The following is a 24,139-nucleotide window of genomic DNA, read 5'->3' on the forward strand; positions in this document are numbered from 1 at the left end:
GCTCACCAGGGTCTGCTGTAACCCCACGCACAACAGACACACTATGGAACCAGTGAGCGTCTAAAACAAAGGCACGGTTCAAGAACACGGGGGTCAGTCATAACTCAGAACAAAGTTATGTCATCTGAAGAAAAAGGGATTCAGCCAGAGAGAGGCAATCACGCTGAGTGAATTAAAACAGCCTCAGAAGACAAATCTGTTTCCCCTCATTTGTGGTTTTAAACAAATACTATATAGCTACATAAAACCATGCGTGTATATGCGCCATAGAAGAAGGGGTGAGACTAACCAGAGGCGCAAAGGGGACAAGAAGAGTGGAGGAGAAAAGTGAAGGTGGGAATGGAGGCAGTAAGCCTGGCGTCCGATACACACTTCTATGAGAAAAGCTCTCAAGTCCTATAGTCTTAAAGAAAGCCAGGTTTTCTCTGTTACTCAAGAGGAGGGCTGCCATGATCAGCTTTAGAAACAAGACTTTTTAAAGCTTTAATTCTCAGATCTCATGAACGTCATCTTAACTACTGACTGCTGCTGCTGGATTCCAAATGTGGCCGTTCTCTTCCGCGACTCTCACAAATGTGACGACAGCCCCATCTCCCCGTGCGTGGCAAACACAGAGGCAGGCTGTATTACCTCCATCGTCAGCTGTCGCTGGGCATCCTTGGAAGCCTGCAGGTGAAGTCTGAGCTCTTCCTTCTCGATGACATGCTAAGGACACAGAAGAGGGACACGTGAGGCATTCCTTTAGAAGACATACTAAGAGTCTCTATCTGGGGTGCCGTCTTAGGCCTACGACAGTGACCCCAGCAGAGGCCAACTAGAGTAATAGTGTAAGAAGAACACAAATACATGTGTTCAGAGGGTACGGACCCGAGTTCCTCCCTGACATCAAAACTTGGAGAAAATCTGATGTATTTGCAAAAATAATTAGTACTTCAGAGTTCTTTATGATATTTTAGCAGAGGGCAATACTGAAAGAACAGAGTAAAGCAGTTAACGGGGGAGAGGCGGGTTTACTCTGCTCGGTGAGGGAGCACTTGGCACGGGGAGAGTGCAGGACAGAGCTCGGCTGAGGGAGTGCACGCACCTCTTTAAGCTTGTGCTGCAGATCCACGATCTGAGACAGCAGGGACGAGATCTCCTCCTGGTATCGGAGCAGCTCATCACTCTTGCCCGACAGTTCTTCCGTCATTCTCGACATCTGCGCGTTGGTTTCACCTAGGAACAAAGCCAAAGTTTAGAAGGCAACACAAAGGAGCTGATTTGGGACGACCAGGGTTGAGCTGTCCTATTGCGGCTCCAGCCTAAGCATATCCTGGCTTCCCGATAAGTCAGGGTACCCCTGCAACACTACTGTAACACATCCCTACAGTTATGCTTTCATCCTCTAAGTTTGTTTGGAGAGTGTGGTGCCCAGCATGGTGGTGCTGAGGTGACAGAAGGCTTATCAGGTGGAGCTCAGCAGGAGGAATTCGGGCCCTTGGGTGCTGCCTTCGGAAAGGATCAACGCTGGTCTCTCCACGGGGGCTAGTTCCCTAAACAGCAAGCTGTTGCAAACAGGACTAACTCATGTGTTTGGCTCCTTCTGCATACAGTCAAATCCATTCCTGTTTCTCCATCATGTTTAAACAGTCAGGGGACCTTGCTTTACTTCATAAATAGGCCCACGGCAGACAATTTGTAGATATTTGCAGATACATTTGCAGACCAAGACAACAAGCACTTATAACTGTTTCTACGGAGACCGGGGGTCTAATTTCTGAGTTGGAGATAATCTCACCAAACTGCCCGAAGCAGAGTGACGATGTTCCTACTCACGTAATTCTTTAACGCAGTCGTTGACCAGCTGCTGCTCCTTCTCTTCATAGGTGAAGGTTTCTGTCTTGATGTGGCAAGCCTTCAGGGGAGGGGAAACAACAACCATTGACGTGACAGGTCTTCCTAATGAACCTGAAGCCAAAGCTACAGAAAGCTTTGCCGTTTGAACATCCACCATGAAGGGATCCCATCGGATTTGCGCGTTCACAGAACATGGACTAGAAAAGGCGGGACAGACGCCCCCCTTGACTCCGCGCAGGGCTTGCACCTGCCTGCCCATGCATCTCCATCTCTGCTGGCTGCATCTCTAGCTCAGAGAAAACGCCGCCTGCTTACGTAGGATGCTCTTGCTCCATGGCCCTTTACAGACCCGAGGAATCTGTAATGTTCCCACATGACCCTTCTCGGCCAGTTTCTGTTAGCCACACATGATGGGCACACAACACTGGTACTCTTTTGTCTGCCTACGGGCTCCTACCCGCTTCTCAGCTAAAGGCACAGCACTGACTGAGATGTATTTCTCCTCCGTATTACCCAGACCTGACCACGTAGTGGTAATGGGAAGGGACGCCAGCCGCACCTTGGATCGAAGGGCCATGTTCTCTTCCTCCAGTTCCCTGAGCTTTTCCTGCAGCATGTCCAGTTGCAGCAAACCTTGCGATAAGCTGAAGGACTCGTTGAACCGAAGAGGCGTGGAGCAGCTGGAGTCGGTCTCACTCTCCTCAGAAGCAATGGAAACGATCCGAAGCAGTTCGTCCTTCTTGGACAGCTCATGCTGCAGCTGGTTAACCTGCACACAGACTGCGATTAGCGCATCCTCCATGGCTTATGTGCAAAACGGCTTCTAATTCACGGAGCGACTGTGTTTCACCATAAAAGTCCCCCCACCAGCCGGGCGGTGGTGGCGCACGCCTTTAATCCCAGCACTCGGGAGGCAGAGGCAGGCGGATCTCTGGGAGTTCGAGACCAGCCTGGTCTACAAGAGCTAGTTCCAGGACAGAAACCAAAAAAAGCTACAGAGAAACCCTGTCTCTAAAATAACCTCCCCCCCCCCATCCGCTGTTAGAAAGGACAGCAACAAACACTACACCCTTCCTCAGCTACCCAGCTGGGCCCTCAACTCCACAGATACAGCGTCTTCCAGAGCAAGTGTGAAGAAAGTCAATGTTCAGACTCAGTAAAACAGTAATACAGGACTCTTCAAAGCCTTACAGCATACCTCACTCTAAAACCCATGCCCAGGGCCTGGGCTTCCTGCCAGCTACCTGGGGTGAATGGTGAGCCTTTACATGCTGGACACTGACGTGCCCAGCAACTGAGCTGCACATCCGCAACGCTCCTGTTTTTTAAATTTATTTCGTGTTTTAGCTTTTGAGATGTGGTTTCTTGATAACTCTCCCAGGCTGGCCTTGAACTCGCAGAGCTCCTGTCTCAGCTGCAGAACTGCTATGAGGACAAGTCTGTGCTACTGAACTTGGTGACGACTTGAGTTTTTAAGCGGTTCTGACCATGTAGATCTTCCCACTGTAGATACCCTCACTTCTAGGAAATCAATATTTTCAACTTAAAGGACTGAATGCATTCACAAAATATAAACAAAATTAGATAAAAAAAATTATTGCTGGGCTGCACGCCTTTAATACCAGCACTGGGGAGAGAGAGGCAGGTGAATGTCTGTGAGTTCAAGATCAGCCTAGTCCACATAGTGAATTCTAGGCCAGTCAGAGCTATATGAAAAGACTGTTTCTTTAAAAAAAAAAAAACTATAGGAAACTTGAAATTTATCTACTCAACATGATAATAAATTACTTCTTACATTTACTGATATAGAATACATAATACATATATTTTTAATTTTACATTTTTCTTTTTGTTTTGGTTTCTGTGTAAGAAGCATTTGAGTATTTTAACACCACAGGCTGTCAAATGAGAATACTATTACCCCTTTGGGAGCCTGTTGTTCAGTGGAGTCCACAGACCCTGAAATATTACAGGCTGTGGCCATTGCCCTTGATCACCCCAGAACTGGACGGGGAGACCCTACTGCTGAAGATGCTCCACAGACTCAAGTCACTGGGCATGAGATCAGAACTACTGGCTAGTTCTGCAGGACTGTCAGGAGTGCTCACCTGGAGGTCCCACCCTACTGGCTAGTTCTGCAGGACTGTCAGGAGTGCTCACCTGGAGGTCCCACCCTACTGGCTAGTTCTGCAGGGCTGTCAGGAGTGCTCACCTGGAGGTCCTGTCCCTACTGGCTAGTTCTGCAGGACTGTCAGGAGTGCTCACCTGGAGGTCCCACCCTACTGGCTAGTTCTGCAGGACTGTCAGGAGTGCTCACCTGGAGGTCCTGTCCCTACTGGCTAGTTCTGCAGGACTGTCAGGAGTGCTCACCTGGAGGTCCTACCCTACTGGCTAGTTCTGCAGGACTATCAGGAGTGCTCACCTGGAGGTCCCACCCTACTGGCTAGTTCTGCAGGGCTGTTAGGAGTGCTCACCTGGAGGTCCTACCCTACTGGCTAGTTCTGCAGGACTGTCAGGAGTGCTCACCTGGAGGTCCCACCCTACTGGCTAGTTCTGCAGGACTGTTAGGAGTGCTCACCTGGAGGTCCCACCCTACTGGCTAGTTCTGCAGGGCTGTTAGGAGTGCTCACCTGGAGGTCGTACCCTACTGGCTAGTTCTGCAGGGCTGTCAGGAGTGCTCACCTGGAGGTCCCACCCTACTGGCTAGTTCTGCAGGACTGTCAGGAGTGCTCACCTGGAGGTCCCACCCTACTGGCTAGTTCTGCAGGACTGTCAGGAGTGCTCATCTGGAGGTCCTGTCCCTACTGGCTAGTTCTGCAGGGCTGTCAGGAGTGCTCACCTGGAGGTCCCACCCTACTGGCTAGTTCTGCAGGGCTGTCAGGAGTGCTCACCTGGAGGTCCCACCCTACTGGCTAGTTCTGCAGGACTGTCAGGAGTGCTCACCTGGAGGTCCCACTCTACTGGCTAGTTCTGCAGGGCTGTCAGGAGTGCTCACCTGGAGGTCCTGTCCCTACTGGCTAGTTCTGCAGGGCTGTCAGGAGTGCTCACCTGGAGGTCCTGTCCCTACTGGCTAGTTCTGCAGGGCTGTCAGGAGTGCTCACCTGGAGGTCCTGTCCCTACTGGCTAGTTCTGCAGGGCTATCAGGTGTGCTCACCTGGAGGTCCCGTCCCTACTGGCTAGTTCTGCAGGACTGTCAGGAGTGCTCACCTGGAGGTCCCACCCTACTGGCTAGTTCTGCAGGGATGTCAGGAGTGCTCACCTGGAGGTCCCACCCTACTGGCTAGTTCTGCAGGGCTGTCAGGAGTGCTCACCTGGAGGTCCCACCCTACTGGCTAGTTCTGCAGGGCTGTCAGGTGCTATCCTCACAATTGGGCACAAAGGAAATCATCCCTTTACACAGCCGAGGACCCCACCACCTACAACAACAACCAGCCCAGCAAGATGCCCACGGGTACAGAGGCGGCACAGGCGTCATGGGAGACACCAGTCGCTCTCTGAGTAGATTCACAACTTGTTCCACAAGATGGAACTCATTTGTGACAGCATGAATTTAGGGTCGAGAACCCATGGTCAGGTAGGTCACAGACCTAGGGGAGGACCTACTAATATCATCCAGGTAGACAGACATGGCATTATACTAACTCCTAACGATCTAAGTTTCATTTGTGAATATATAGAAATATATAAAGTCAATGGCTACTGGTGTCACCTGTGGTATTTCAGGAACACCCAAGGAAATACACCTATCCACTGCAGAAGACCTCCTTATTACTATTCCTGTTCCAAGCACAGGGTCAAAGGCTTACTTGATCAAAGGCTTGTCCCAGCTGCTCCTCCAGGGCTTCATTCTGCTCAGATAAGACATGGTTCCTCTTTAGGAGAGCTTGTCCAATCCGAGCAGCTAGCTCTAGATCTCGATCCCTCTGCAAAGCAACAAACACACCTTTTCTATGAGTATTTAAAAAAAAAAAGCAGATAGCAGATTAGAAATTCTGCAGTGAAATTTGCTAATATTAAGAGCAGATCTCCTATAAAGCATAGAGATTCATTTTATAACCCTAATAAATAAATGGACATGGGGCCAGGCACATAGGTAGTGTTTGGTAAACCTTAGACAAGTAGGTGACTATGTAATTATGAATTAGTTCGTAATTACACCTCTCGGTATCAAGTAAGGTTTTGCTGACATCCTATCAGTTATGGCCATCAAACCAACTTTGCAGTTAGAACTTTAAGATTAGGCCAGGAAACCAAGAGAAGCTTAGATATGAGGGTGGGGGCTGAGGATGTAGATCAATAGGAACAGTGCACTTTCAATACTTGGACTTTGGGTCAGTATCCAGTGCATCCCTCAACCTCCGACACCCAAAATAGAAAATTAGGGTGGATGGAGCCTGCACTGTAGAAGTCCAGCCAACACTTGGTGAGTGTGCCAAGTATGGCAAGGACACAGATCAGGAGTTTGGGATGTGGGTCGGTTCCATTTAGGGGAGACTATGCATCCAGGAGCAGCAGCTGAGAGGAAGGCCTGGCCTAGAGCCCAGTCCACAGCTAGTGCAAGAGGATAGAATTGGAGGCTGGAAATTACGAGGTCACAGGCTTCCACCTCGAGCGTGTGAAAGGGAGTCTAGGAAGCTGGGGTAATGACCAAGCCGTGTGGTGAGGCAAAGCGATGGCGTTCTAACTGGGTAGATCCTGATATTAAGCAAGGGTATGGGAGATCCCATCTGGGGAACATGAGGGCCTTACTTCTACAGTGGAAAACTGTTAATATACCTTTAACTGCCTTCTACGTGAATATGAGCTGCTTACATTAATGATAGATGAATACAATTAAGCTTCTAACTGTTTTCTACCTAATACATGAAAATCGATCACTTCGGGACAACTCTTCTCACTTTGATATGAGCCAAGAGGCACATAGGGAAAGCATCCTGAGGAGACATGTATGTCAGAGAGAAAGTCTCCCACAAGACCAATGAAACCGAGCTATGGGAGAGAACGTTACTGCCTGCCAACTGGCAAAGACAGAGCATGCGTGCTCAGACTTCCACATGGGGCTGGAGAAATGCTCAGTGGCTAAGAGCACTGGCTGTTCTCATAGATAACCCAGGTTTGGTCTCCAGCACCCATGTGGCGGCTAGCGACCATCTGTAATTCCAGTTCCAGAGGATCTGATGCCCTCCTGACTTCCACAGGTACTGTACACACACACAATCAGGCAAAACCCCATATATGTTAAATGAGCAACAAACAGATAATAAAAAACCCTTAAAACTTCCACAGGCAAATATGGAAATAATGGCCTGAGCCGGAGGTGAGCAGGAGACGCTCCAAACTGCGGGGATCAACTGAACCACAGCTGCTTTTTCAACAGCAGCTTGGCCGAGGTGACTAGCAGCAGGGACAGCTTAGAGGTGACTTTGGGGGTGGACGTACGGCTCAGTGGTTAAGGCTTTGGACTGCCCTTGCAGAGGGTCCAGATCTCAGCTGCAAGCAGTCACACAGGCAGCTCACACGACTCACAACTCCAGCTTCCAGGGATCCAGTGCCTTCTGACCTCCCAGGGCACTGCACTCGAGAGTGCTCCCCGGCCCCAGTAATCACAAATAAAAATACAAGCTTTGTAAACAATCAGAGAGGTCAGCTGGCATTGGGTCTGCCCATCCACACACACCATAATAATGAGCTTCAGGAGATCCAGGCCACTTTGGGAAGCCGGCTGTGTATCACCGGGTCAGCTGTGTTTACATCTTATGTAAAACACCCTGGAAATCCGGTGGGTCATCATGGTTTAGCTGTGCAAACCGGGTACAGTCTGAGTGAGCCTCACGTTTTAGTTTTACACTGGAGAAAGAAGTGATATACTCATACCTCCGCCAGGAGATGTGTGACCATGTCGATGTCATTGTAGGTTTTGGTCATCTGCTCCACTCTGTCTGTGCCTAGAACTGAGGCAGTCAAGACAACTCTTTAGAGGCTTTCCGCACACCAGAAAACACGTGATACTCATTAAAATCCCAAGTACCAACCAAACCCCCAGATTTCTAAAGAAGTCATTCAGGAGAATAAAAACACAAAAACAGAAAGAGAACAAGGGTTCTTGTACATAGCATCCAAGATTCACCAACCATTACAAAAAATGTACACATACAATAAACTGAGAGTGTGTCAAGGGTCAGGTGTCAATCAGGTCCACTCACATCTGAAAGTGTGAGCTGGGAATCCAGTTGCCTACTTTATAGTTGGATCAGTTAAAGTTACTGAAGAACAGCCGGGCGGTGGTGGCACACACCTTTAATCCCAGCGCTCAGGAGGCAGAGGCAGGCCTGGTCTACAAGAGCTAGTTCCAGGACAGCCAGGTCTACACAGAGAAACCCTGTCTTGAAAAACTAAAACCAAAACAAACAAATAAAACCAACAAAAGTCCCGAAGAGTTAAACTGCTGTCACAGAACAGAATAATAAAGTCCTCACAGATTTAAACTCAAGAAACAAAGAGAAATGATAACAGAATAGTTTTATTCTAAAATAAATTTCCAGAAAAATATCAGCAACCAACAGGAGCAGCACTAAAGGCCTCAGTGTGGTGTGTACAAACACACGCATATAAGTGTAACAGTGATATTACTGAAGAGGAGGAGGTCATGAATTTGAGAGGGTACAGGAACTGGAGGGGGCTAGGAAGAGGGGTGGAAGCAATGTAAAACTCTAAAAAAATCTAATATTTTTAATAAAAAGACAATCTTGAGAGCCTTAATTTAATATACTTCAGTTATTTAAACTATTAAGGGCAGAAGTCCATTTTTATTTGGCCTTCTTGATATTTCAAGTTTAATCAGTATTTACACCCCAACACTCTCTCCCTCGTCTCTTGTGCAAACACACGTGCGCGCGCGCGCGTGCGCGCGCGCACACACACACACACACACACACACACACACACACACACAGTTTGAGGAAACCGCCACCCAGAGCGGGTTAATAATTTCTATGCAATGAGCACTCACGGCAATCATTCTCCAACACAGTCTGTCATTAAGAGGCACGAGGGCACAATGGCTTATCTGGCGAAGTCGTCTGTCGCCAGGTTCAATGACCTGAGTTTGAACCCTATTCCCACAAGTTGTCCTCTGACCTCTACACTAGATTATGGTACAAGAGCCTCTCCCTACTATAAATAAATACATGCAATAAAAAAAAAGCCACCTAAAATGCTCCCTGGGAAAATGTATAAGATTTGATGTAATCTTCCAAGTAAGTCAAATTTCAAATTATCGGAATTTCACAAACATTAATGTGGAGCTCAGGAACTTTTATTACACAGTCCGACAGCGTCCGTGTACATAACATCTTATACTGGACAGGTAATGGAACAAGTAAAAAAAAGTGTAAAAAGGAAAACCAAACTACAATAAAATGGAAATAAGTCTGTGTATGGGACAGGTCTGGCTCAGTTCATCATCTCTATGGATCACTGAGTGTGAAGATCACTACATGGCTCCCATGCGCCTCTCTGTGGCGTGACGGGAAGTGTTTAGACGCATGCGCCTCTCTGTGGCGTGACGGGAAGTGCTTAGACGCATGCGCCTCTCTGTGGCGTGACGGGAAGTGCTTAGACGCATGCGCCTCTCTGTGGCGTGACGGGAAGTGTTTAGACGCATGCGCCTCTCTGTGGCGTGACGGGAAGTGCTTAGACGCATGCGCCTCTCTGTGGCGTGACGGGAAGTGCTTAGACGCATGCGCCTCTCTGTGGCGTGACGGGAAGTGCTTAGACGCATGCCCGGAATCCCTGGCACTCAGGTGGAGACAGCATGGTAAGGGGTTCAGGCCTGTATGCTCAAGGCAGTCCAGGCTGTAGAGCAGCCCGCCTTTAAAAACGAAAACACTAAGTACGTATGCGTCTAAGAATTATGCTCTTTACAGAATGGCGTGGTTCCTGCGACTGTATTTGATAGGGAAAGCTAGGAACCAAAAGGCCAGACAAAGTCAGGCAATCATAAATAACTGCACTGTTTTTAAAACAGTTCTGGTCTCTCTCAGGTGACGGACAAAGGCAGGGTAAACTCAGTCATAAGCATGGCAACAGGTTCTTCTCCCAGTCATAAGCACTACAACAGTTCCTCTCTGCCTGTCAGGTCAGGCTGAGTTACAGCAGGTAGACACGGGACAACGGCTGTTGGATGCTCACTGACTTAAAAGGCAATACTAAGATATGGCCTGTCTTAACTCCATGCACAAACTCTGATGGGTCACAACAACAACCACAACAACCACAATAACCACAACAACCACCATGACTTACTCATGTAGCGGAACGTCTCCTCGGCAAGGACGGGAGACAGGGTCTCCGGCGCATCCTGAGGCTGGTGCTGGTGTGAAGACTGCACCCAGTCTTGGTTCTCGTAGAGAAAGAGGGAGTCGACCCTGAGCTTATACTGCGGCAGCTGCTCTTCCAGCAGGTTCACCAGCTCGACTTCAGGGAGATCCTCGCTGGAGCAGACATCTGGGAAGAAGAGAGTCACTGTAGATGAAGCTAGTGTGTTCCATCTGCCCCGCTGCAGGGAAATTAGCTTTGCGAAAGTAGGAGACCAAGGATATGTTAGACGAGATCATCCCTCCCCTGACTTATTAGTGTCTTCTAGTGACACCGAGGAGGTTTGAGTTGCAGTCTCCAGCTCTCCATCTTGATCTAGTGATGAACTATGACAAACACTCATACCGTGGTAGACAACACATGGCTCAGGTGGAGACTCTTGACTAGATGCTGTAGATGCTGGCAGTGTCACTGTGCACACGGAGGTCAGAGGACATGGGGGTGTTGGTCCTCACCTCCTACCCCGTTTGCTGCCGCTGTGTAGAGTGCCAGGCTGTACAGCCCGTAGGCTCAGGGGACTTTTCTGTCTCCAGCCCTCATCTACTGCACCCGGTTCCTCGTGTGTGGGCGTGTGACAAGGGCTTCACCGCCTGAGCCACTGCCCCAGCCTGCCTCTTTTTACTATTGCTGTACTGCCAAGTCTTTAGACTCTGGCATGGTCAGTGTTAACTGTCAGCCTGGCAGAACCTGCAATCACCTGGGACACAGACCTCTGGAAATGCCTGCAGGGGTGGGAGGCTGCACACACAAATTCTCACGCATTGTCTCTCACATACCAAACATACCTCTATCCAGAGCCTCGATTCCCCAGCTGCCCACTGTCCTGTTTTTCAGTTTTAATATTAGAAAGTCCGTGGGCTCTGGCATCAAATCTAGTGTCTAGATCTAACTCCTCCACACGTTAGTGATGGGATATTAGACACAGATTCATCCTTCCTGAGCCCCATTCCCCACACATTCGCAAAATGAAGAGGATCTATTACATCCGGGGTCACACCTGGCACACAGTAGGCACCCACTGCATACTGCTGATGTCACTAGTCTCTCCTCTCACAGGCTGGCTCTGAACACAGTCGGGACTCTCTTGTATGTCTGCTCCTGGCTTCCTCCCAGATTAAATGTTTACAAAGAAGAGTTATCTCTTTTAACACAATTAGAACATTAGGGCTTAAAACGGAGAAAGTGGAGCAGGATGGCAGATCCTCCCTCTCGCTTCTGGGAAATCTGGTATTTCCTTTGTGGGCAGCATAAAGAAACATGCTCTAACCCTGAGAACAGACACCACTTTAAGAAAATAAACTCTGAAAGAGTACATTTTTATTAGTTGGCCTGAACTGACCAAGGGCAATTTAATAAGTTCAATACAAAGGCGGGCACTATCACAGATCTCCATTTAGCCAGAAGATAAGCAGTGGCCTCATAACCACAAGAAGAGATGTGGTCCATTTAAGCCTTCATCATAGTTCCAAAGACCCTTCATGCCTTGGTCCATTTAAGCCTTCATCATGGTTCCAAAGACCCTTCACACCTTGGTCCATTTAAGCCTTCATCATGGCTCCAAAGACCCTTCACACCTTGGTCCATTTAAGCCTTCATCATGGTTCCAAAGACCCTTCACACCTTGGTCCATTTAAGTCTTCATCATGGTTCCAAAGACCCCTCACGCCTTGGCAGAGCTATTGCACAACAGCTCTATATCACTACAAACGCCAAGCGATTATGCACACTTTGCTTGGTGCACACACATTACAGATGGTCCTTCTAACACTGGAAACTGACTACAGATGCACGGACAGACGAGGTGTTCCGGCATATGAAGGAAAGGGAGACCACACACAATACCCGGTTGTTTCTCATTCTTCAGAGACTCTTTCACACACTCCCTTCTCCCCAGTCACACTGACTCCATTTAGGTTCAGGGATCCTTTTTGGTTTTCTTAAGTATGACTTTAGAACTGGGCTGCCGTTAATACACTCAGATCGTCCGCCACGCTTCCATCATATGACTCCCCCACTTCAGGGAAAAAGGCATGTGAATTTCATCTCTCCAGAATAAAAAAAATACACAAACAACCGCTGAATGCCTGAGCAATTAAATTAATTCTAGAATAAATACTATTGACGTGGTGATCCATCAGCAAAGATGAACCAGTCCTGAAATGAGACCCTTATCACCAAATGCTTTGTGAAAGCAAAACTGAACTCTAAGAAAAACCACTTATCCAGAATATATCAGGAACACAAGTTTTAATGTTTAAAGATTCAGTCATAAACGGGTGGTGGTGGCCCACACCTTTACCACAGCACTCGGGAGGCAGAAGCAGGTGGATCTCTGAGGCCAGCCTGGTCTACAGAGTGAGTTCCAGGAGAGTCAAAGATACACAGAGAAACCCTGCCTAAAAAAGTCATCATCATCAACAACAACAAAAAAAAACCCAAGCAAATCTCTAAGAGCACCTTGCCACAAAAAAGAGAAGCTAATTCATCTGAACTTCTAGCACAAGTAAACTGCATCCAACAGAAGTGCAGAGCAGGCTGAGGGCTGCCTGGAGCCAGAGTGAGGGCTGAGATGTGGATGCAAGAGAACCTGCACGGGATGCTATGGTGTCCTGAGAACTTGCATGGGATGCCATGACATCCCGAGAACCTGCATGGGATGCTATGATGTCCTGAGAACTTGCACGGGATGCCATGGCGTCCTGAGAGCCTGCACGGGATGCCATGATGTCCTGAGAGCCTGCACGGGATGCCATGACGTCCTGAGAACCTGCACGGGATGCTATGACGTCCTGAGAACCTGCACGGGATGCTATGACGTCCTGAGAGCCTGCACGGGATGCTATGACGTCCTGAGAACCTGCAAGGGATGCTATAACGTCCTGAGAGCCTGCACGGGATGCTATGACGTCCTGAGAACCTGCACAGGATGCTATGACCTCCTGAGAACCTGCACGGGATGCTATAATGTCCTGAGAGCCTGCACGGGATGCTATGACGTCCTGAGAACCTGCACAGGATGCTATAACGTCATGAGAGTCTGCACAGATTGCTATGGCGTCCTGAGAACCTGCAAGGGATACCATGACGTCCTGAGAACCTGCACGGGATGCCATGACGTCCTGAGAACCTGCACGGGATGCCATGATGTCCTGAGAACCTGCACAGGATGCTATGACGTCCTGAGAGCCTTCACGGGATGCCATGACGTCCTGAGAACCTGCATGGGATGCTATGACGTCATGAGAGCCTGCATGGATTGCTATGGCGTCCTGAGAGCCTTCACGGGATACCATGATGTCCTGAGAACCTGCATGGGATGCTATGACGTCATGAGAGCCTGCATGGATTGCTATGGCGTCCTGAGAGCCTGCAAGGGATGCCATGGCGTCCTGAGAACCTGCACGGTTTGCCATGACATCCTGAGAGCCTGCAAGGGATGCCATGACGTCCTGAGAACCTGCATGGGATGCTATGGTGTCCTGAGAGCCTGCATTGTCCGGTCATTTTTTTTTTTTTTTGGCTTTTTTGGTTTTGTTTTGTTATGTGGATCTGGGGTTGAACCTGAGTTGTGAGGACTGCATTCCTCACTGAACCACCTCCCTGGCTCCATTTGGTGATTTTAAAACAAAAACCTTAGGGAAAAAAACCCTTCTAAATACTTGGAGTTTTTCAAAAGGATGTATTTATGTCTCTATTTTTATCTGTTTGTGTCTATGTGAGCAAATAAACATACGTGTATGTAGGTGCACACATGTGGAGACCAGGAGACACTCGGTCTCCCTCTGCCATTCTCCTCCTGTGCCTTTGAGGCAGGAGCTCTCCCTGGATTCGGGGCTGTATTTTCTAGCCGAGCTGGAAACCAAGCAAGCCTCAGAGGGCCTCTGTCTCGGCTGCTCAGATCAGGTGCAGCGGGCGTGCACAAAACATCCAGTTTGCCCATGCAGGTGCTGACCCAGCCTCTGGTCTGACTGCAGAGCAAAGCACTCTCCAGTCCCTGAGGTTTGATTTTTTTTCTTAATTTTAATTTTTAAAAACTTATTTATTCTCATGGATAAAACTTAAGGGCCTACAACAATGTCGGTCCCTGCAAGCTCCAGGGGCCTCCTGGGTTCCAGGCACTGTGCCTAGACGCTTGCAGGTTCCCAAACACAGGTGCGTTGCTCTGACACAGTTCCTGCTCTCAGGGCCCAGTGGGTATATGTGAGTCCAGCACAGACAAAGGGCTGCACAGAGGGAGGAGCTGGATAATGTAACTGGACACCCCGTGATGCAGTGATTAATTCAGGCTGCCTCTGAGGCCGCCTGGCTGGACATGGAGGCTGGGGATTCGTCAGAGCAGGTCACACAGGCCAGACTGAGGCGCCTGCGCTTGGTCCTGCACTCACCAGTGATCCTGAACTCACCAGTGATGCTCTCCGAGTCTCTGTGGTTGCTATTCATGGGGTTCTCTTCACCTGTTGGCGATGTGAAAATGGCATCCTGGGAGTGACTCATGCAGAATCCTCTCTCGCTGTGGTCGAAAGGGGTCGCTTTGGTACGCACTGGGGTAAAGGAAATCCATCAAGCCATTCGGGAAAGAAATGGACGCGGTCATGTGTACGCTCCCTTTAGGACAGGATTTCCGTGGTGAGTCAAGTGACATCTGCGGCTGTCAGTGCTCATGTGGTTGTCAGCCCCTGGACAGTCATGGCCTAAAACAAAGAACAGACCCAGTGGTTAGAGTCCAACATGCCCCTTAATAACATGACTCTCGTTACCTGGCATGCCTGTCATTAAGGATGTTTTTCTTCTAAGATACACACAACAACAGGAGAGAATCTCAATGGAATTAGGCTGGACGAAACAAATAAAGAAATAAATCAGCTCATGATTTATGATTCCATTTTTATAAGAATTCTAAAAAAAAAAAAAACCCAACAAGTCTATAGTACCAAAAAGCAGATCAATGGCTGGGTTAGGAAAGGACTTACTAGTGCGCAGGGGAATAGCTTGGGGGATAATGCATGGAGTCACCCTGACAAAGGACAGTGAGTCTGAGGGCAGCCTGGGCTGCACAGAATTTCAGGGGGGGGCCTACACAACATTAGAGATCTGGTTTCACACCGACTAAAGCCAGGCCCGGAGGCACCTCCTTTAATCAGGTCCTTGCAAGGCCTGAGGGGGCAGATCTCTGTGATAGGCCAGCCAGTACTATACAGTGAGACTCTGTCACAAAGAACATACAAAACAAACGAAACAAAATAAACAAAGGTTGCAATGCACTAAATATATGTCCTACTTAAAACAAGCAACAACAACAACAAAAACGGGGAACTGTTATCAGTTAGGAAATGTTCAGTTCAGCTAGGTGGGCGGTGCACACCTGTGGTCTCAGGACTAGGTGGCGGGGGTGTGTGTGTGTGTGTGTGTGTGTGTGTGTGTGTGTGTGAGAGAGAGAATTCATGGCCATAGTGGGTGTGCTAGGGAGCCCGTCAGAGGTGGCAGCGGAAGGAAGGGGTGTTCACCCCTAGCTACCAGCGTTGCTTACATAAAAAGACAGTCTGCTAAACTGTCAGCCATTCGCAGTTTGCATCCTTGTGACTGCTACTTAGAGGCATCAATACTCAGTTATGTCTAAGAAGTAGAAAGCACAGAAAAGAACCAAGTAAAAGAGTCTGAGAAATAAAAGGTCAGAGAGGAAGAGCAGAGACATACTTAAAACACTAGGCACACACGTTTCAGAGACAAAGTGAGCATCAGAATCAGAGAACTCAAAGGGGAAATTTGTCACCCTGAAGCCAGTACAGTTAAAGAGTTAGACCCCAACCAGGCTGGTGAACAGACTGCACAGTAAGAGAGGGGCTTGGGGAACACAGATGAGAATTTTTCAACACCTCAGACCGGGAAACTTTCAAAACCTTCTGTGGTGACGGGCAGAGGGTTTCCTGACTACTTCTACTACACCCTTTCTTTTGAGATTTTATTTTTATTTTATGCGTTAGTGTTTGCCTCAGTGTGTTTGCACACCACATGTGTGCAGTGTCTGTGGAAGAAGTCAGAAGAGAGCATCGGATCCCCTGGGACTGGAGTCATAGGCAGTTGTGAGTCACCTTGTGGGTGCTGGGAACTGAACCTAGGTCCTCTGGACGAGCAGCCAGTGCTCTTAACCATTGAGCCATCTCTCTGGCCCCATTCTATTACTTCTTAAAACATTTTATAAGGAAAAAAAGAAAAAAAAAACAGACTAGACAGCAGTCTTTTCTCCCCAAAAGTTTGTAATTTCATGCTGGCGTAACAAAAATTAAATTTTCTACAAATGACTCAGGTAATTTTAATAAATACATAAAGATTCTTTTATGTGTGCGACTATTTTCCTGGAATAAGTTTGCAATACAGTAATGTGGATTAGCCGGGGCAACGTGAAGCAAAGTTAGTCGTTGTTAGGGTCTTCGAAGGTCATTTTCAAGTTCTGAGGGCACTTTACCGCACACCCTTGGTTTCCCCTAAGTATCTTGCTATTCAAAAGCTTGTTATTGTCATTTCTAAACCAAGCACTGCAAAGGGAATAGAAAGATATGTGGAGGAAACCATTAAAAATTCGCCTCTGAACCTGGTACAGAAACAAAACATGGACGAAGCTCCGCCCACAGAGGGCGGGAAAAAACGATTCGTAGGTGGATAACCAACTGTCATCTTCCACGTGTGTGTGTTCATGTCACGTGCGGTTTTAAACAATCTTTTGGGAGGTTAAACTACTCCCAAACCTGGACTCGAGATGGAGTGTCTGGGGGCTAGGGAAGTCACTCAGCGAAGGGCTTTGTACTGAAGCTCAGGGCCCCTTACAAAGCCTGCCACGGTGGTGCGCGCTCCCCTTGGTGGGGAGGCAGAGAGAGCTGCACCCCCTGGAGCTTGATGGTCCCCTAGCCTAGTCTACGAGGTGAGTTCTAGGCTAGTGAGTAATTGCCTCAAAAAATAAGGTGACCGGCTCTTGAGGAACACCACTCAAGGCTGACCTGTCCCCTCCCCCGACGCACGGGACCCACACACCAGTGAACACACAGGTAAGCAATGAAGCTAGCGCTGCGTTCTGTGCTGAAGTGACCTTGTCACCAGGCAGGTCATCAGTGCATGCTCAGCAAACTGCTGCCAACACCCACATTTGGCCGGCCACCTGTTTTACAAAGCGTGTGAGCTAAGAATAGCTTTTACTTTTAAATGGTTGGAAGAAAAAAAAATTACACAATGTAAAAATAAGACAGAATTTAATTTTCAGTGTACAAATGAAGTTTTCCTGAGACACAGACACATTCCTGTTTAAACAGTGTCCATTGGTTGAGTTCAAACACCATGCAGCTTAGTAAGGTCATTGTGCCACTGGATGTAGACACACAGCCTGCAGATGTGAAAATCTCTCTCTCTCTCTCTCTCTCTCTCTCTCTCTCTCTCTCTCTCTCACACACACACACACACACACACACACACACAATGTGATAATGTGATATTTGATTGAAAAAGTTTTCCAATCATTGATCACTAGTAAAATAATTCAGTTGCTAAAATACTATTATGTAGAACTAAGCTTTCTAAGACCAACCTCTGAAAGCTGGGCTCCTTCTACATTTATACCCTTGTAATCTGACTAAAAGGACAGACTACAACTCGCTACACTTCTAAGCACATTTAAAAGGTACTTTCAATTTCTAAAAAAGCCCCCTTTGAAAGCAATAAGTCACAGATTTGCCTGTGAAGGAAGGGAAGGGGGCTGTGGAGAGGGAAGGACGAGGAAACTGAGGGGAATTAAAACAGAGTGTCTCTAACTGGTCCGAGGTGATTCTTAAACAGAGCTTTTTTGAAAAAAAGATTTATTTATTTATTTATTTATTTATTTATTACGTATGTAGTGTTCTGCCTGCATGCAAGCCTGCAGGCCAGAAGGCAGCACCAGATATCATTACAGACGGTTACGAGCTATTATGTGGGTGCTGGGAATTGAACTCGGGTCCTCTAGAAGAACAACAGCCAGTGCTCTTAACCCCTGAGCCATCTCTCCAGCCCTCCGTTTTTATTTTTTAACTTTGCCTTTTCAATTTATACATTATCATCTAAGAACACAGAAATTTATATATGTATTTTGGTTCTGTTTCCCAGACCTTTGCTCTAGGGAACTGCCTTTCAAATTAGCTCTGGAGTCTTATTGCTGGTCTGAACGCTGGCATACAGGAGCAGAGAAAACTGAACTCACACGGAACTAAGTCCACGGCGAGAGTCATGAGGAAGGAATGCAGACCTCCAGGGCAGTCCAGGGACCTGCCAGGCTGCACAGGGTACCAGGTCAGGGGTGGCTGAGCAAGGCAGCACTTTCCTGAGAACACTGAGCAACACGCCCCGCCTGACTTGGTATCCTCAGGAAGGGCAGTCGGGTAGCAGCAGGGACCGCGGCACACTGAAGTCTGAATTTTAACCTGGTTCATCGTGCTGCTGACCTTGTGCTCGGTACTTACTTCTTCTGAATTTTATTTCTTTTTGCCAAGATAAGGTTGTTCACAAACAAGAAGGGTCAGATATGAAGAGTAAATAAAAAAATAAAAATCCCTATTTCGAACTGAGATGCAGGAGAAACTCAAATGCTGTTTTTTTTATTATTATTATTATTTTTATTTTAGCTTTTCTCTATCCCTTAAGCCTGGGGAAAGCATGTTTTCTGCCTAATATTTCCTAAGTTCCCAGCATGTCTGAATATAGACAGGTGCATCTCATGTTCAGCTCTGAGTAATTTTTAACCTGAAAGAGACAAGATCCAAGAGGTTGGAAGAAGTGACCTCAGGCTGTGACCACTGAGGAGATTATCACTGGAGTCATTCCCTGTGGACTCTCAGGAGGTCCTGTTTGCAGTAGCAAGTCTCCCACTCCTAGCCATAAAGGCTTTCCGGAAGCTCTGACAAGCTACCTGACCCATCTTCCACAGGCGGCTGTCCAGTTCTGGGTGTCAGAGGCACGGACAGCTCTGTTGACCATAGCAAGGTGACGGCAAGGCCATGCTCCTTTGCTCTGCAGGCTCCAGGGAACCTTCTAGCTGTTGCAGCCGCGTTTCTCGGCTCTGGGCCTCTCCTGCTTTCCTGAAAGCCAGCCGCAGGCACCTCCAAACCTTCCTCTGCCTCTGCTGGCACACTGCTGGTTTCTGCCCCCAGATCTCCAGGATAAACTCTCTCTCAAGCGCCTGCCCGCAAAGTCCCTCTGCCTAATGTGACAGCCACGGGTTTCCACGAGTCAGACAGGGCGCTGGGGTTGAGCTGTGATTCAGGAGACCGCAGTGTTAAGAATGTGAACCACAGTCCACCACTCACAGCTCGAATCACTTCTCCTGCTCCATCATGTGTCCAGGGATGGAACTCAGACGGACAGGCCTGGTGGCAAGTGTCTCTCCTGCTGAGCTACCTCACAGGCCGTGGTTGTGTAATTCTGCAAACTACGTAACCGTGTTTCTTCATCTGCTGAATGGGTTTACGAACATGATCTACTCTAGGGGCTTAGGTGAGGATTAAAGGGGCCATGAGAGCAGCGGCGGCCTCGGAGGGTCACTGGGGCAGTTACAGAACTCAGTTCAAGCAGAGCACAGAATGGCTATGTGAATCTTGTTATCATTATCTCTGCACTACCCAAGTGCTGTTTTATTACAATTGTTATTCATGTTACCGTACCCTTCCCAACATCCAGCACAACACAAAGGCTACTGGACACTGCTTGGTGGCGTTTTCCTTTGACACAAGAATTCATGCCTCCTTCCTGTGTTCTAACAGTGACTTGGTCTGGGGACAGCCATTTTCCCCCTTCAGCTGTATGGATAAACAGGAAGCACAGTCCGGAGGCCTAACTATCAGGAGCCAAACTTTGGCAAGCACAGACAGCAGGTCCTCAGCGCCCGAGAGCTGCACACGACCCTCCCTCCTTCCTCGTGTCACTGACCCTCCACAAACAACTGCTCTTCCCTATGAGCCGCCAAATCGAGCACGGCACATTTAACAAGAAACGGACCTCTGAAAATCATGAACATCGAGGGGAAAATCAAGCAAAACAACCAACAACTTCACTTAAATAGAAATGGGACTTAAGATGAACCGCTCAAACGTATCACTGTTATAGTCACTGCTGGCAAACAGCAGGGCTGAGGACTCGCTCGGCCAGTTCCGCGGCCAACAGTGCCTAAACAGTGCTGCTACCTCCTTACAGCGGGGCGCTCTGGACAGAACAGCCACGGGAACCCTGAGTTACAGGAACACAGAGCCTGGAACTACAGTAAACGTAGATTTAATGAAACACATTGAAAATACATCTCAAAATTTCATTTTGCAAACAAGACTTTGGGGATTAATTTGAAACACATGCTGGCTGCTGTGTTGCATGTAAGGGTGGGAATGACGCCAGGCAGCTCTCCAGGCAGGGGCGAACTGCGCCAGACCACAGATAAACTCGAACTTTTAAAAATGAAATACATTTATCATGCTTCTACATGAAATATTTAACTTTTATCACGACTAACTGGTTGTAACATATATGGCTACGCCTTAGACAAAATTTACCAAAAACTCACAGGAACTAAAAAACAAAATCAGCTACTGTACCACACTGGGACTGTCATGGCTGTAGTGCTAAGACATGAAGACTGTCACCACCAAAAGCTAAGGAGGCCAATGAGCAGCAGACATCTCGAAGGCGGACATCACACCGCTCAGCAGCAAGGTAGCCAGCCAATGGGCTACACCCAGCCCGGCTGCGCTAACGGCCATCTGTCCATATTTCTTTGTTGCCTGATTATCATTTAATTTAATAACCAGTCATGTATGAAATACACGGAGGCAGCTTTTACTTACAGATGGACTGGACCCCAAAGACAGTGAAATCCACCGGGTGAGCATTCAAAACCATAAATAAGATCTAGGCTTCTGGGGCCAACATTTCCTCCTGCACGGTATACTTTGGGCTTGTTTGTCTGCGAACGACAACTTTGCAGGGGCAGGCAACCCCTCCCTGCCACAATCTCCACCAGCAGCAGGGAGGGGACCTCTGGCAAGGAAGAAATGCATGCCAGAGCTTCACCTAAAGATAAGGAACGTCTTCAGCCCAGGGTGCCACCTGTGGTTTTGATAAGTTTCTGCAGAAGCCCTCTGTCATCCACAACATACACTTGGCCGTTTTACCCGAATTGACCTTTATGGGCGTATTCCACATTAACATGATCCTCGGCCCAAACCACCCAGATCACCACATCATGGTTCTTTACTTCAGGCTGGTCACTAATGGCAGAGGCCTCTGTCTTCACACACCACAAAACTGTCCTTCAGAGCCAGGACATTATCTAGTCAAAATATGTAAAATGGTATTTTCATTTTGCATGCTATTCCTATTTGAATCCACAAATCTGTTACCAACACTGCTTCTAGGACAAGAGAAAATTATTAATACTTTCATACTTTTTGAAGCATGGTTTCATGCAGCTCAGGCTGACTTCAAACTTGAACCATCGGATGACAGACGTGCGCCACCATGCCTGATTTACTCAGCGCTGGGGATGGTACCCAGGCTTTCCTACGTGCCCGCCAAGCACTCCACACCTGAACTGCAGCCAGAACCTTGGTTCTAAGTTTTAAGGATAGCCTGTGCTTCAGAAGACTTGCAAGAAAGTTAATCCACAATGCAAGAGCAAGGCTTGCTGCACTGATCGCCACAACATGTAAGGCTTAGTGCACTGCCCGCCGTGACACGCAAGGTTTGCTGCACTGCCCGCCATGACATGTAGGTTTGCTGCACTGCCCACTGCAACTCGCCAGGCTTGCTGCACTACCCGCCGTGACATGCCAGGCTTGCTTGGCACACACTGAAGGCCAGGAGAAGTTTGGCCTGCCATCTCCCGAGCAAAAGACGTGCGTTATTTGTAGTGTTCAAGTGTCCAGCTCAAAGCGCTGAAGGGCAATGGATGCTGTTTCTGTGTCCTGTTCAGCAACAGAAGGAGAAGAAAGCAGGAGACTGCTGCAGGTGCCTGTGGCTCCACCTGGGCACAGCTGGCAGGTCTGGAATGCAATGGTGAAGAAGTCTCTGTAGGCGAGGCGCCACCATGAGGTGGTCACTGTCACGGAAAAGGGGCAGCAACACAATCTTGCCTCTGCTTTCCACAGTCACCTTTTATCTGAACTTGGAAAAAGCCCAAAGCAAAGGGCTATTGTGAACTTTTCTCAAGAAAGCCAAGTGTGGCCTTTACTGGATGCCACTCTGCATCATACGCCACATCTGTGTTCTCATCTAAATTAGAAGAATTACCAAAATACGGCCCCATTCTGAGGAAATACTAAACCACGCCTTAGCACCTATCATGGAAGAAGTATTTTATAAACATTTAATAGCTGCCCTTTGATGTCTACACGTACAATAATAATAAAACAATAATAATAAAAACTTAACATATTAAATACATAATGCCTACTATGTATTAAATACCGCTATATATGTTTTACAAATATTAGCTTATTTAATGCACAGAATGATCCCATAAGGGGTAAATACTGTTCCCACTTCCATATTGAGGTGAAAACACAAAGAGTGAAGCTAACCAAATACAGTTTTTTCAGTTTCAGTTCCTTAAAAATTAAAGAAATAAGGAAAACTAGTAAAACGTGATGAAAGTGAGTTTGCAGTATGGATTGTTTCATAGTCCTTCAGTAAAGGGGCGATATTGAATGTTTCTAGCTTCAACTTTGGATACCAGTGCGTGCATGTATTAGCATGCCTAGCTTTTGCAGTGCTAAGAATTGGTACTATAAAAAATAAGCTCATGGCAGACTCACGCAAAGACTATCGGAAGGAGCTTGGTGCCTTCAGACCAAGAACTTTGCTACTGGGTACACTGTCTACCCCAAAGAAAGTGATGCCAGCTACAGAGACATGGCTGGTGTTGTTTCCTGCAGCACTGCTCGTGACGGGAAGACAAGGGCCTATTTTCTTCAAAGTGCAGGTAGAATGTGTGGAAACACACTGTGGGTGACATGCACCAGAATCAAATGCTAAGTGAGAAGAGCAATAATCAGTTCCACTTACATAAATGAAATATTTTCTGCATTTAATTTGTATACTTGGTATTTATAAATAAATTAAAATATTTACCTTTGATATGAGGAATAAGAAACTTTGAAGGCCTATGGGTTAAAACAGAAACATCAAACACCTATGAAATGTTTAAACCTGCTGCCCCTATTTGTCAGTTGGCTTACAATCATTGTCACACCCCTCCCATTCTAAAGGCTGACTGCTCCTGGACATAACAACGTCGCTGGATGCCCTGACTGCAGAAGCACAGGTGAGCTCTGAGATGGGATCTATGTGGGCACAGCCCTTGGCATTTTCTCAAAGAGTCATGATGTTTTCTGCCGTAACCTAGCTGCGCTCTAAGGAAGGAAGGAGGGTACAGATGTATAAATAGCAGGCAAGTCTGTTTCGGTGCCTGCCTCCCTCCAAGCCCTCCCCGGCCTCTCGCCTCTGCCTCCTGAGCCCTGGAATTGCAGGCATGTGCCACCACATCCGGCTCTTTGGAGCCTTTGAGTATGACTCCTCTGTCCTTTGATATTGCTACTCTGAGACATCAAGCATCAAGTAAGATTCCCATCGAGAAGCGTAGTTTTCAAAGTCTGGCTTTTTTCAGTTTGCTTGTGTGTGCTGTGTGAGTCTGGTGACCTCGTAGCTGTCTGCTCTATGTACAAAATGCTGTGGCTGTGGTTCTAGAGCAGGAGGCAGCCAGACGAGGTTCTAGAGCAGGAGGCAGCCAGACGAGGTTCTAGAGCAGGAGGCAGCCAGACGAGGTTCTAGAGCAGGAGGCAGCCAGGTGAGCCTGGGAGCCACAGTTAGTCAATCCTATAAATGAAGAACGGTCTTTACATTTTTTTAAGGAGTTAACAAAAGAGAA

The 24,139-nt window shown here is 47.8% G+C and overlaps 1 protein-coding gene across 1 annotated transcript in view; it reads right to left on the reverse strand.

The window, feature by feature from the left end:
• The window catches only part of LOC121444838 (trafficking kinesin-binding protein 2), a 57,007-nt gene that overhangs the window by 16,887 nt on the left and 15,981 nt on the right, over nt 1–24,139 (reverse strand). Inside the window, exons 2-9 of the mRNA XM_041646738.1 lie at nt 14,616–14,903; nt 10,141–10,341; nt 7,711–7,787; nt 5,643–5,759; nt 2,396–2,605; nt 1,816–1,894; nt 1,085–1,215; nt 631–705 (exon numbers count right to left, since the gene is read on the reverse strand). Of these exons, the coding sequence (XP_041502672.1) occupies nt 631–705; nt 1,085–1,215; nt 1,816–1,894; nt 2,396–2,605; nt 5,643–5,759; nt 7,711–7,787; nt 10,141–10,341; nt 14,616–14,706 (981 nt within the window). The 5' untranslated portion in view covers nt 14,707–14,903. The remainder of the gene's footprint in view (nt 1–630; nt 706–1,084; nt 1,216–1,815; nt 1,895–2,395; nt 2,606–5,642; nt 5,760–7,710; nt 7,788–10,140; nt 10,342–14,615; nt 14,904–24,139) is intronic.

Source organism: Microtus oregoni, unplaced genomic scaffold (assembly GCF_018167655.1).
Source record: "Microtus oregoni isolate MIOR12 unplaced genomic scaffold, Mior012 000144F_ref0000341, whole genome shotgun sequence".
Classification (NCBI taxonomy): Eukaryota; Metazoa; Chordata; class Mammalia; order Rodentia; family Cricetidae; genus Microtus; species Microtus oregoni.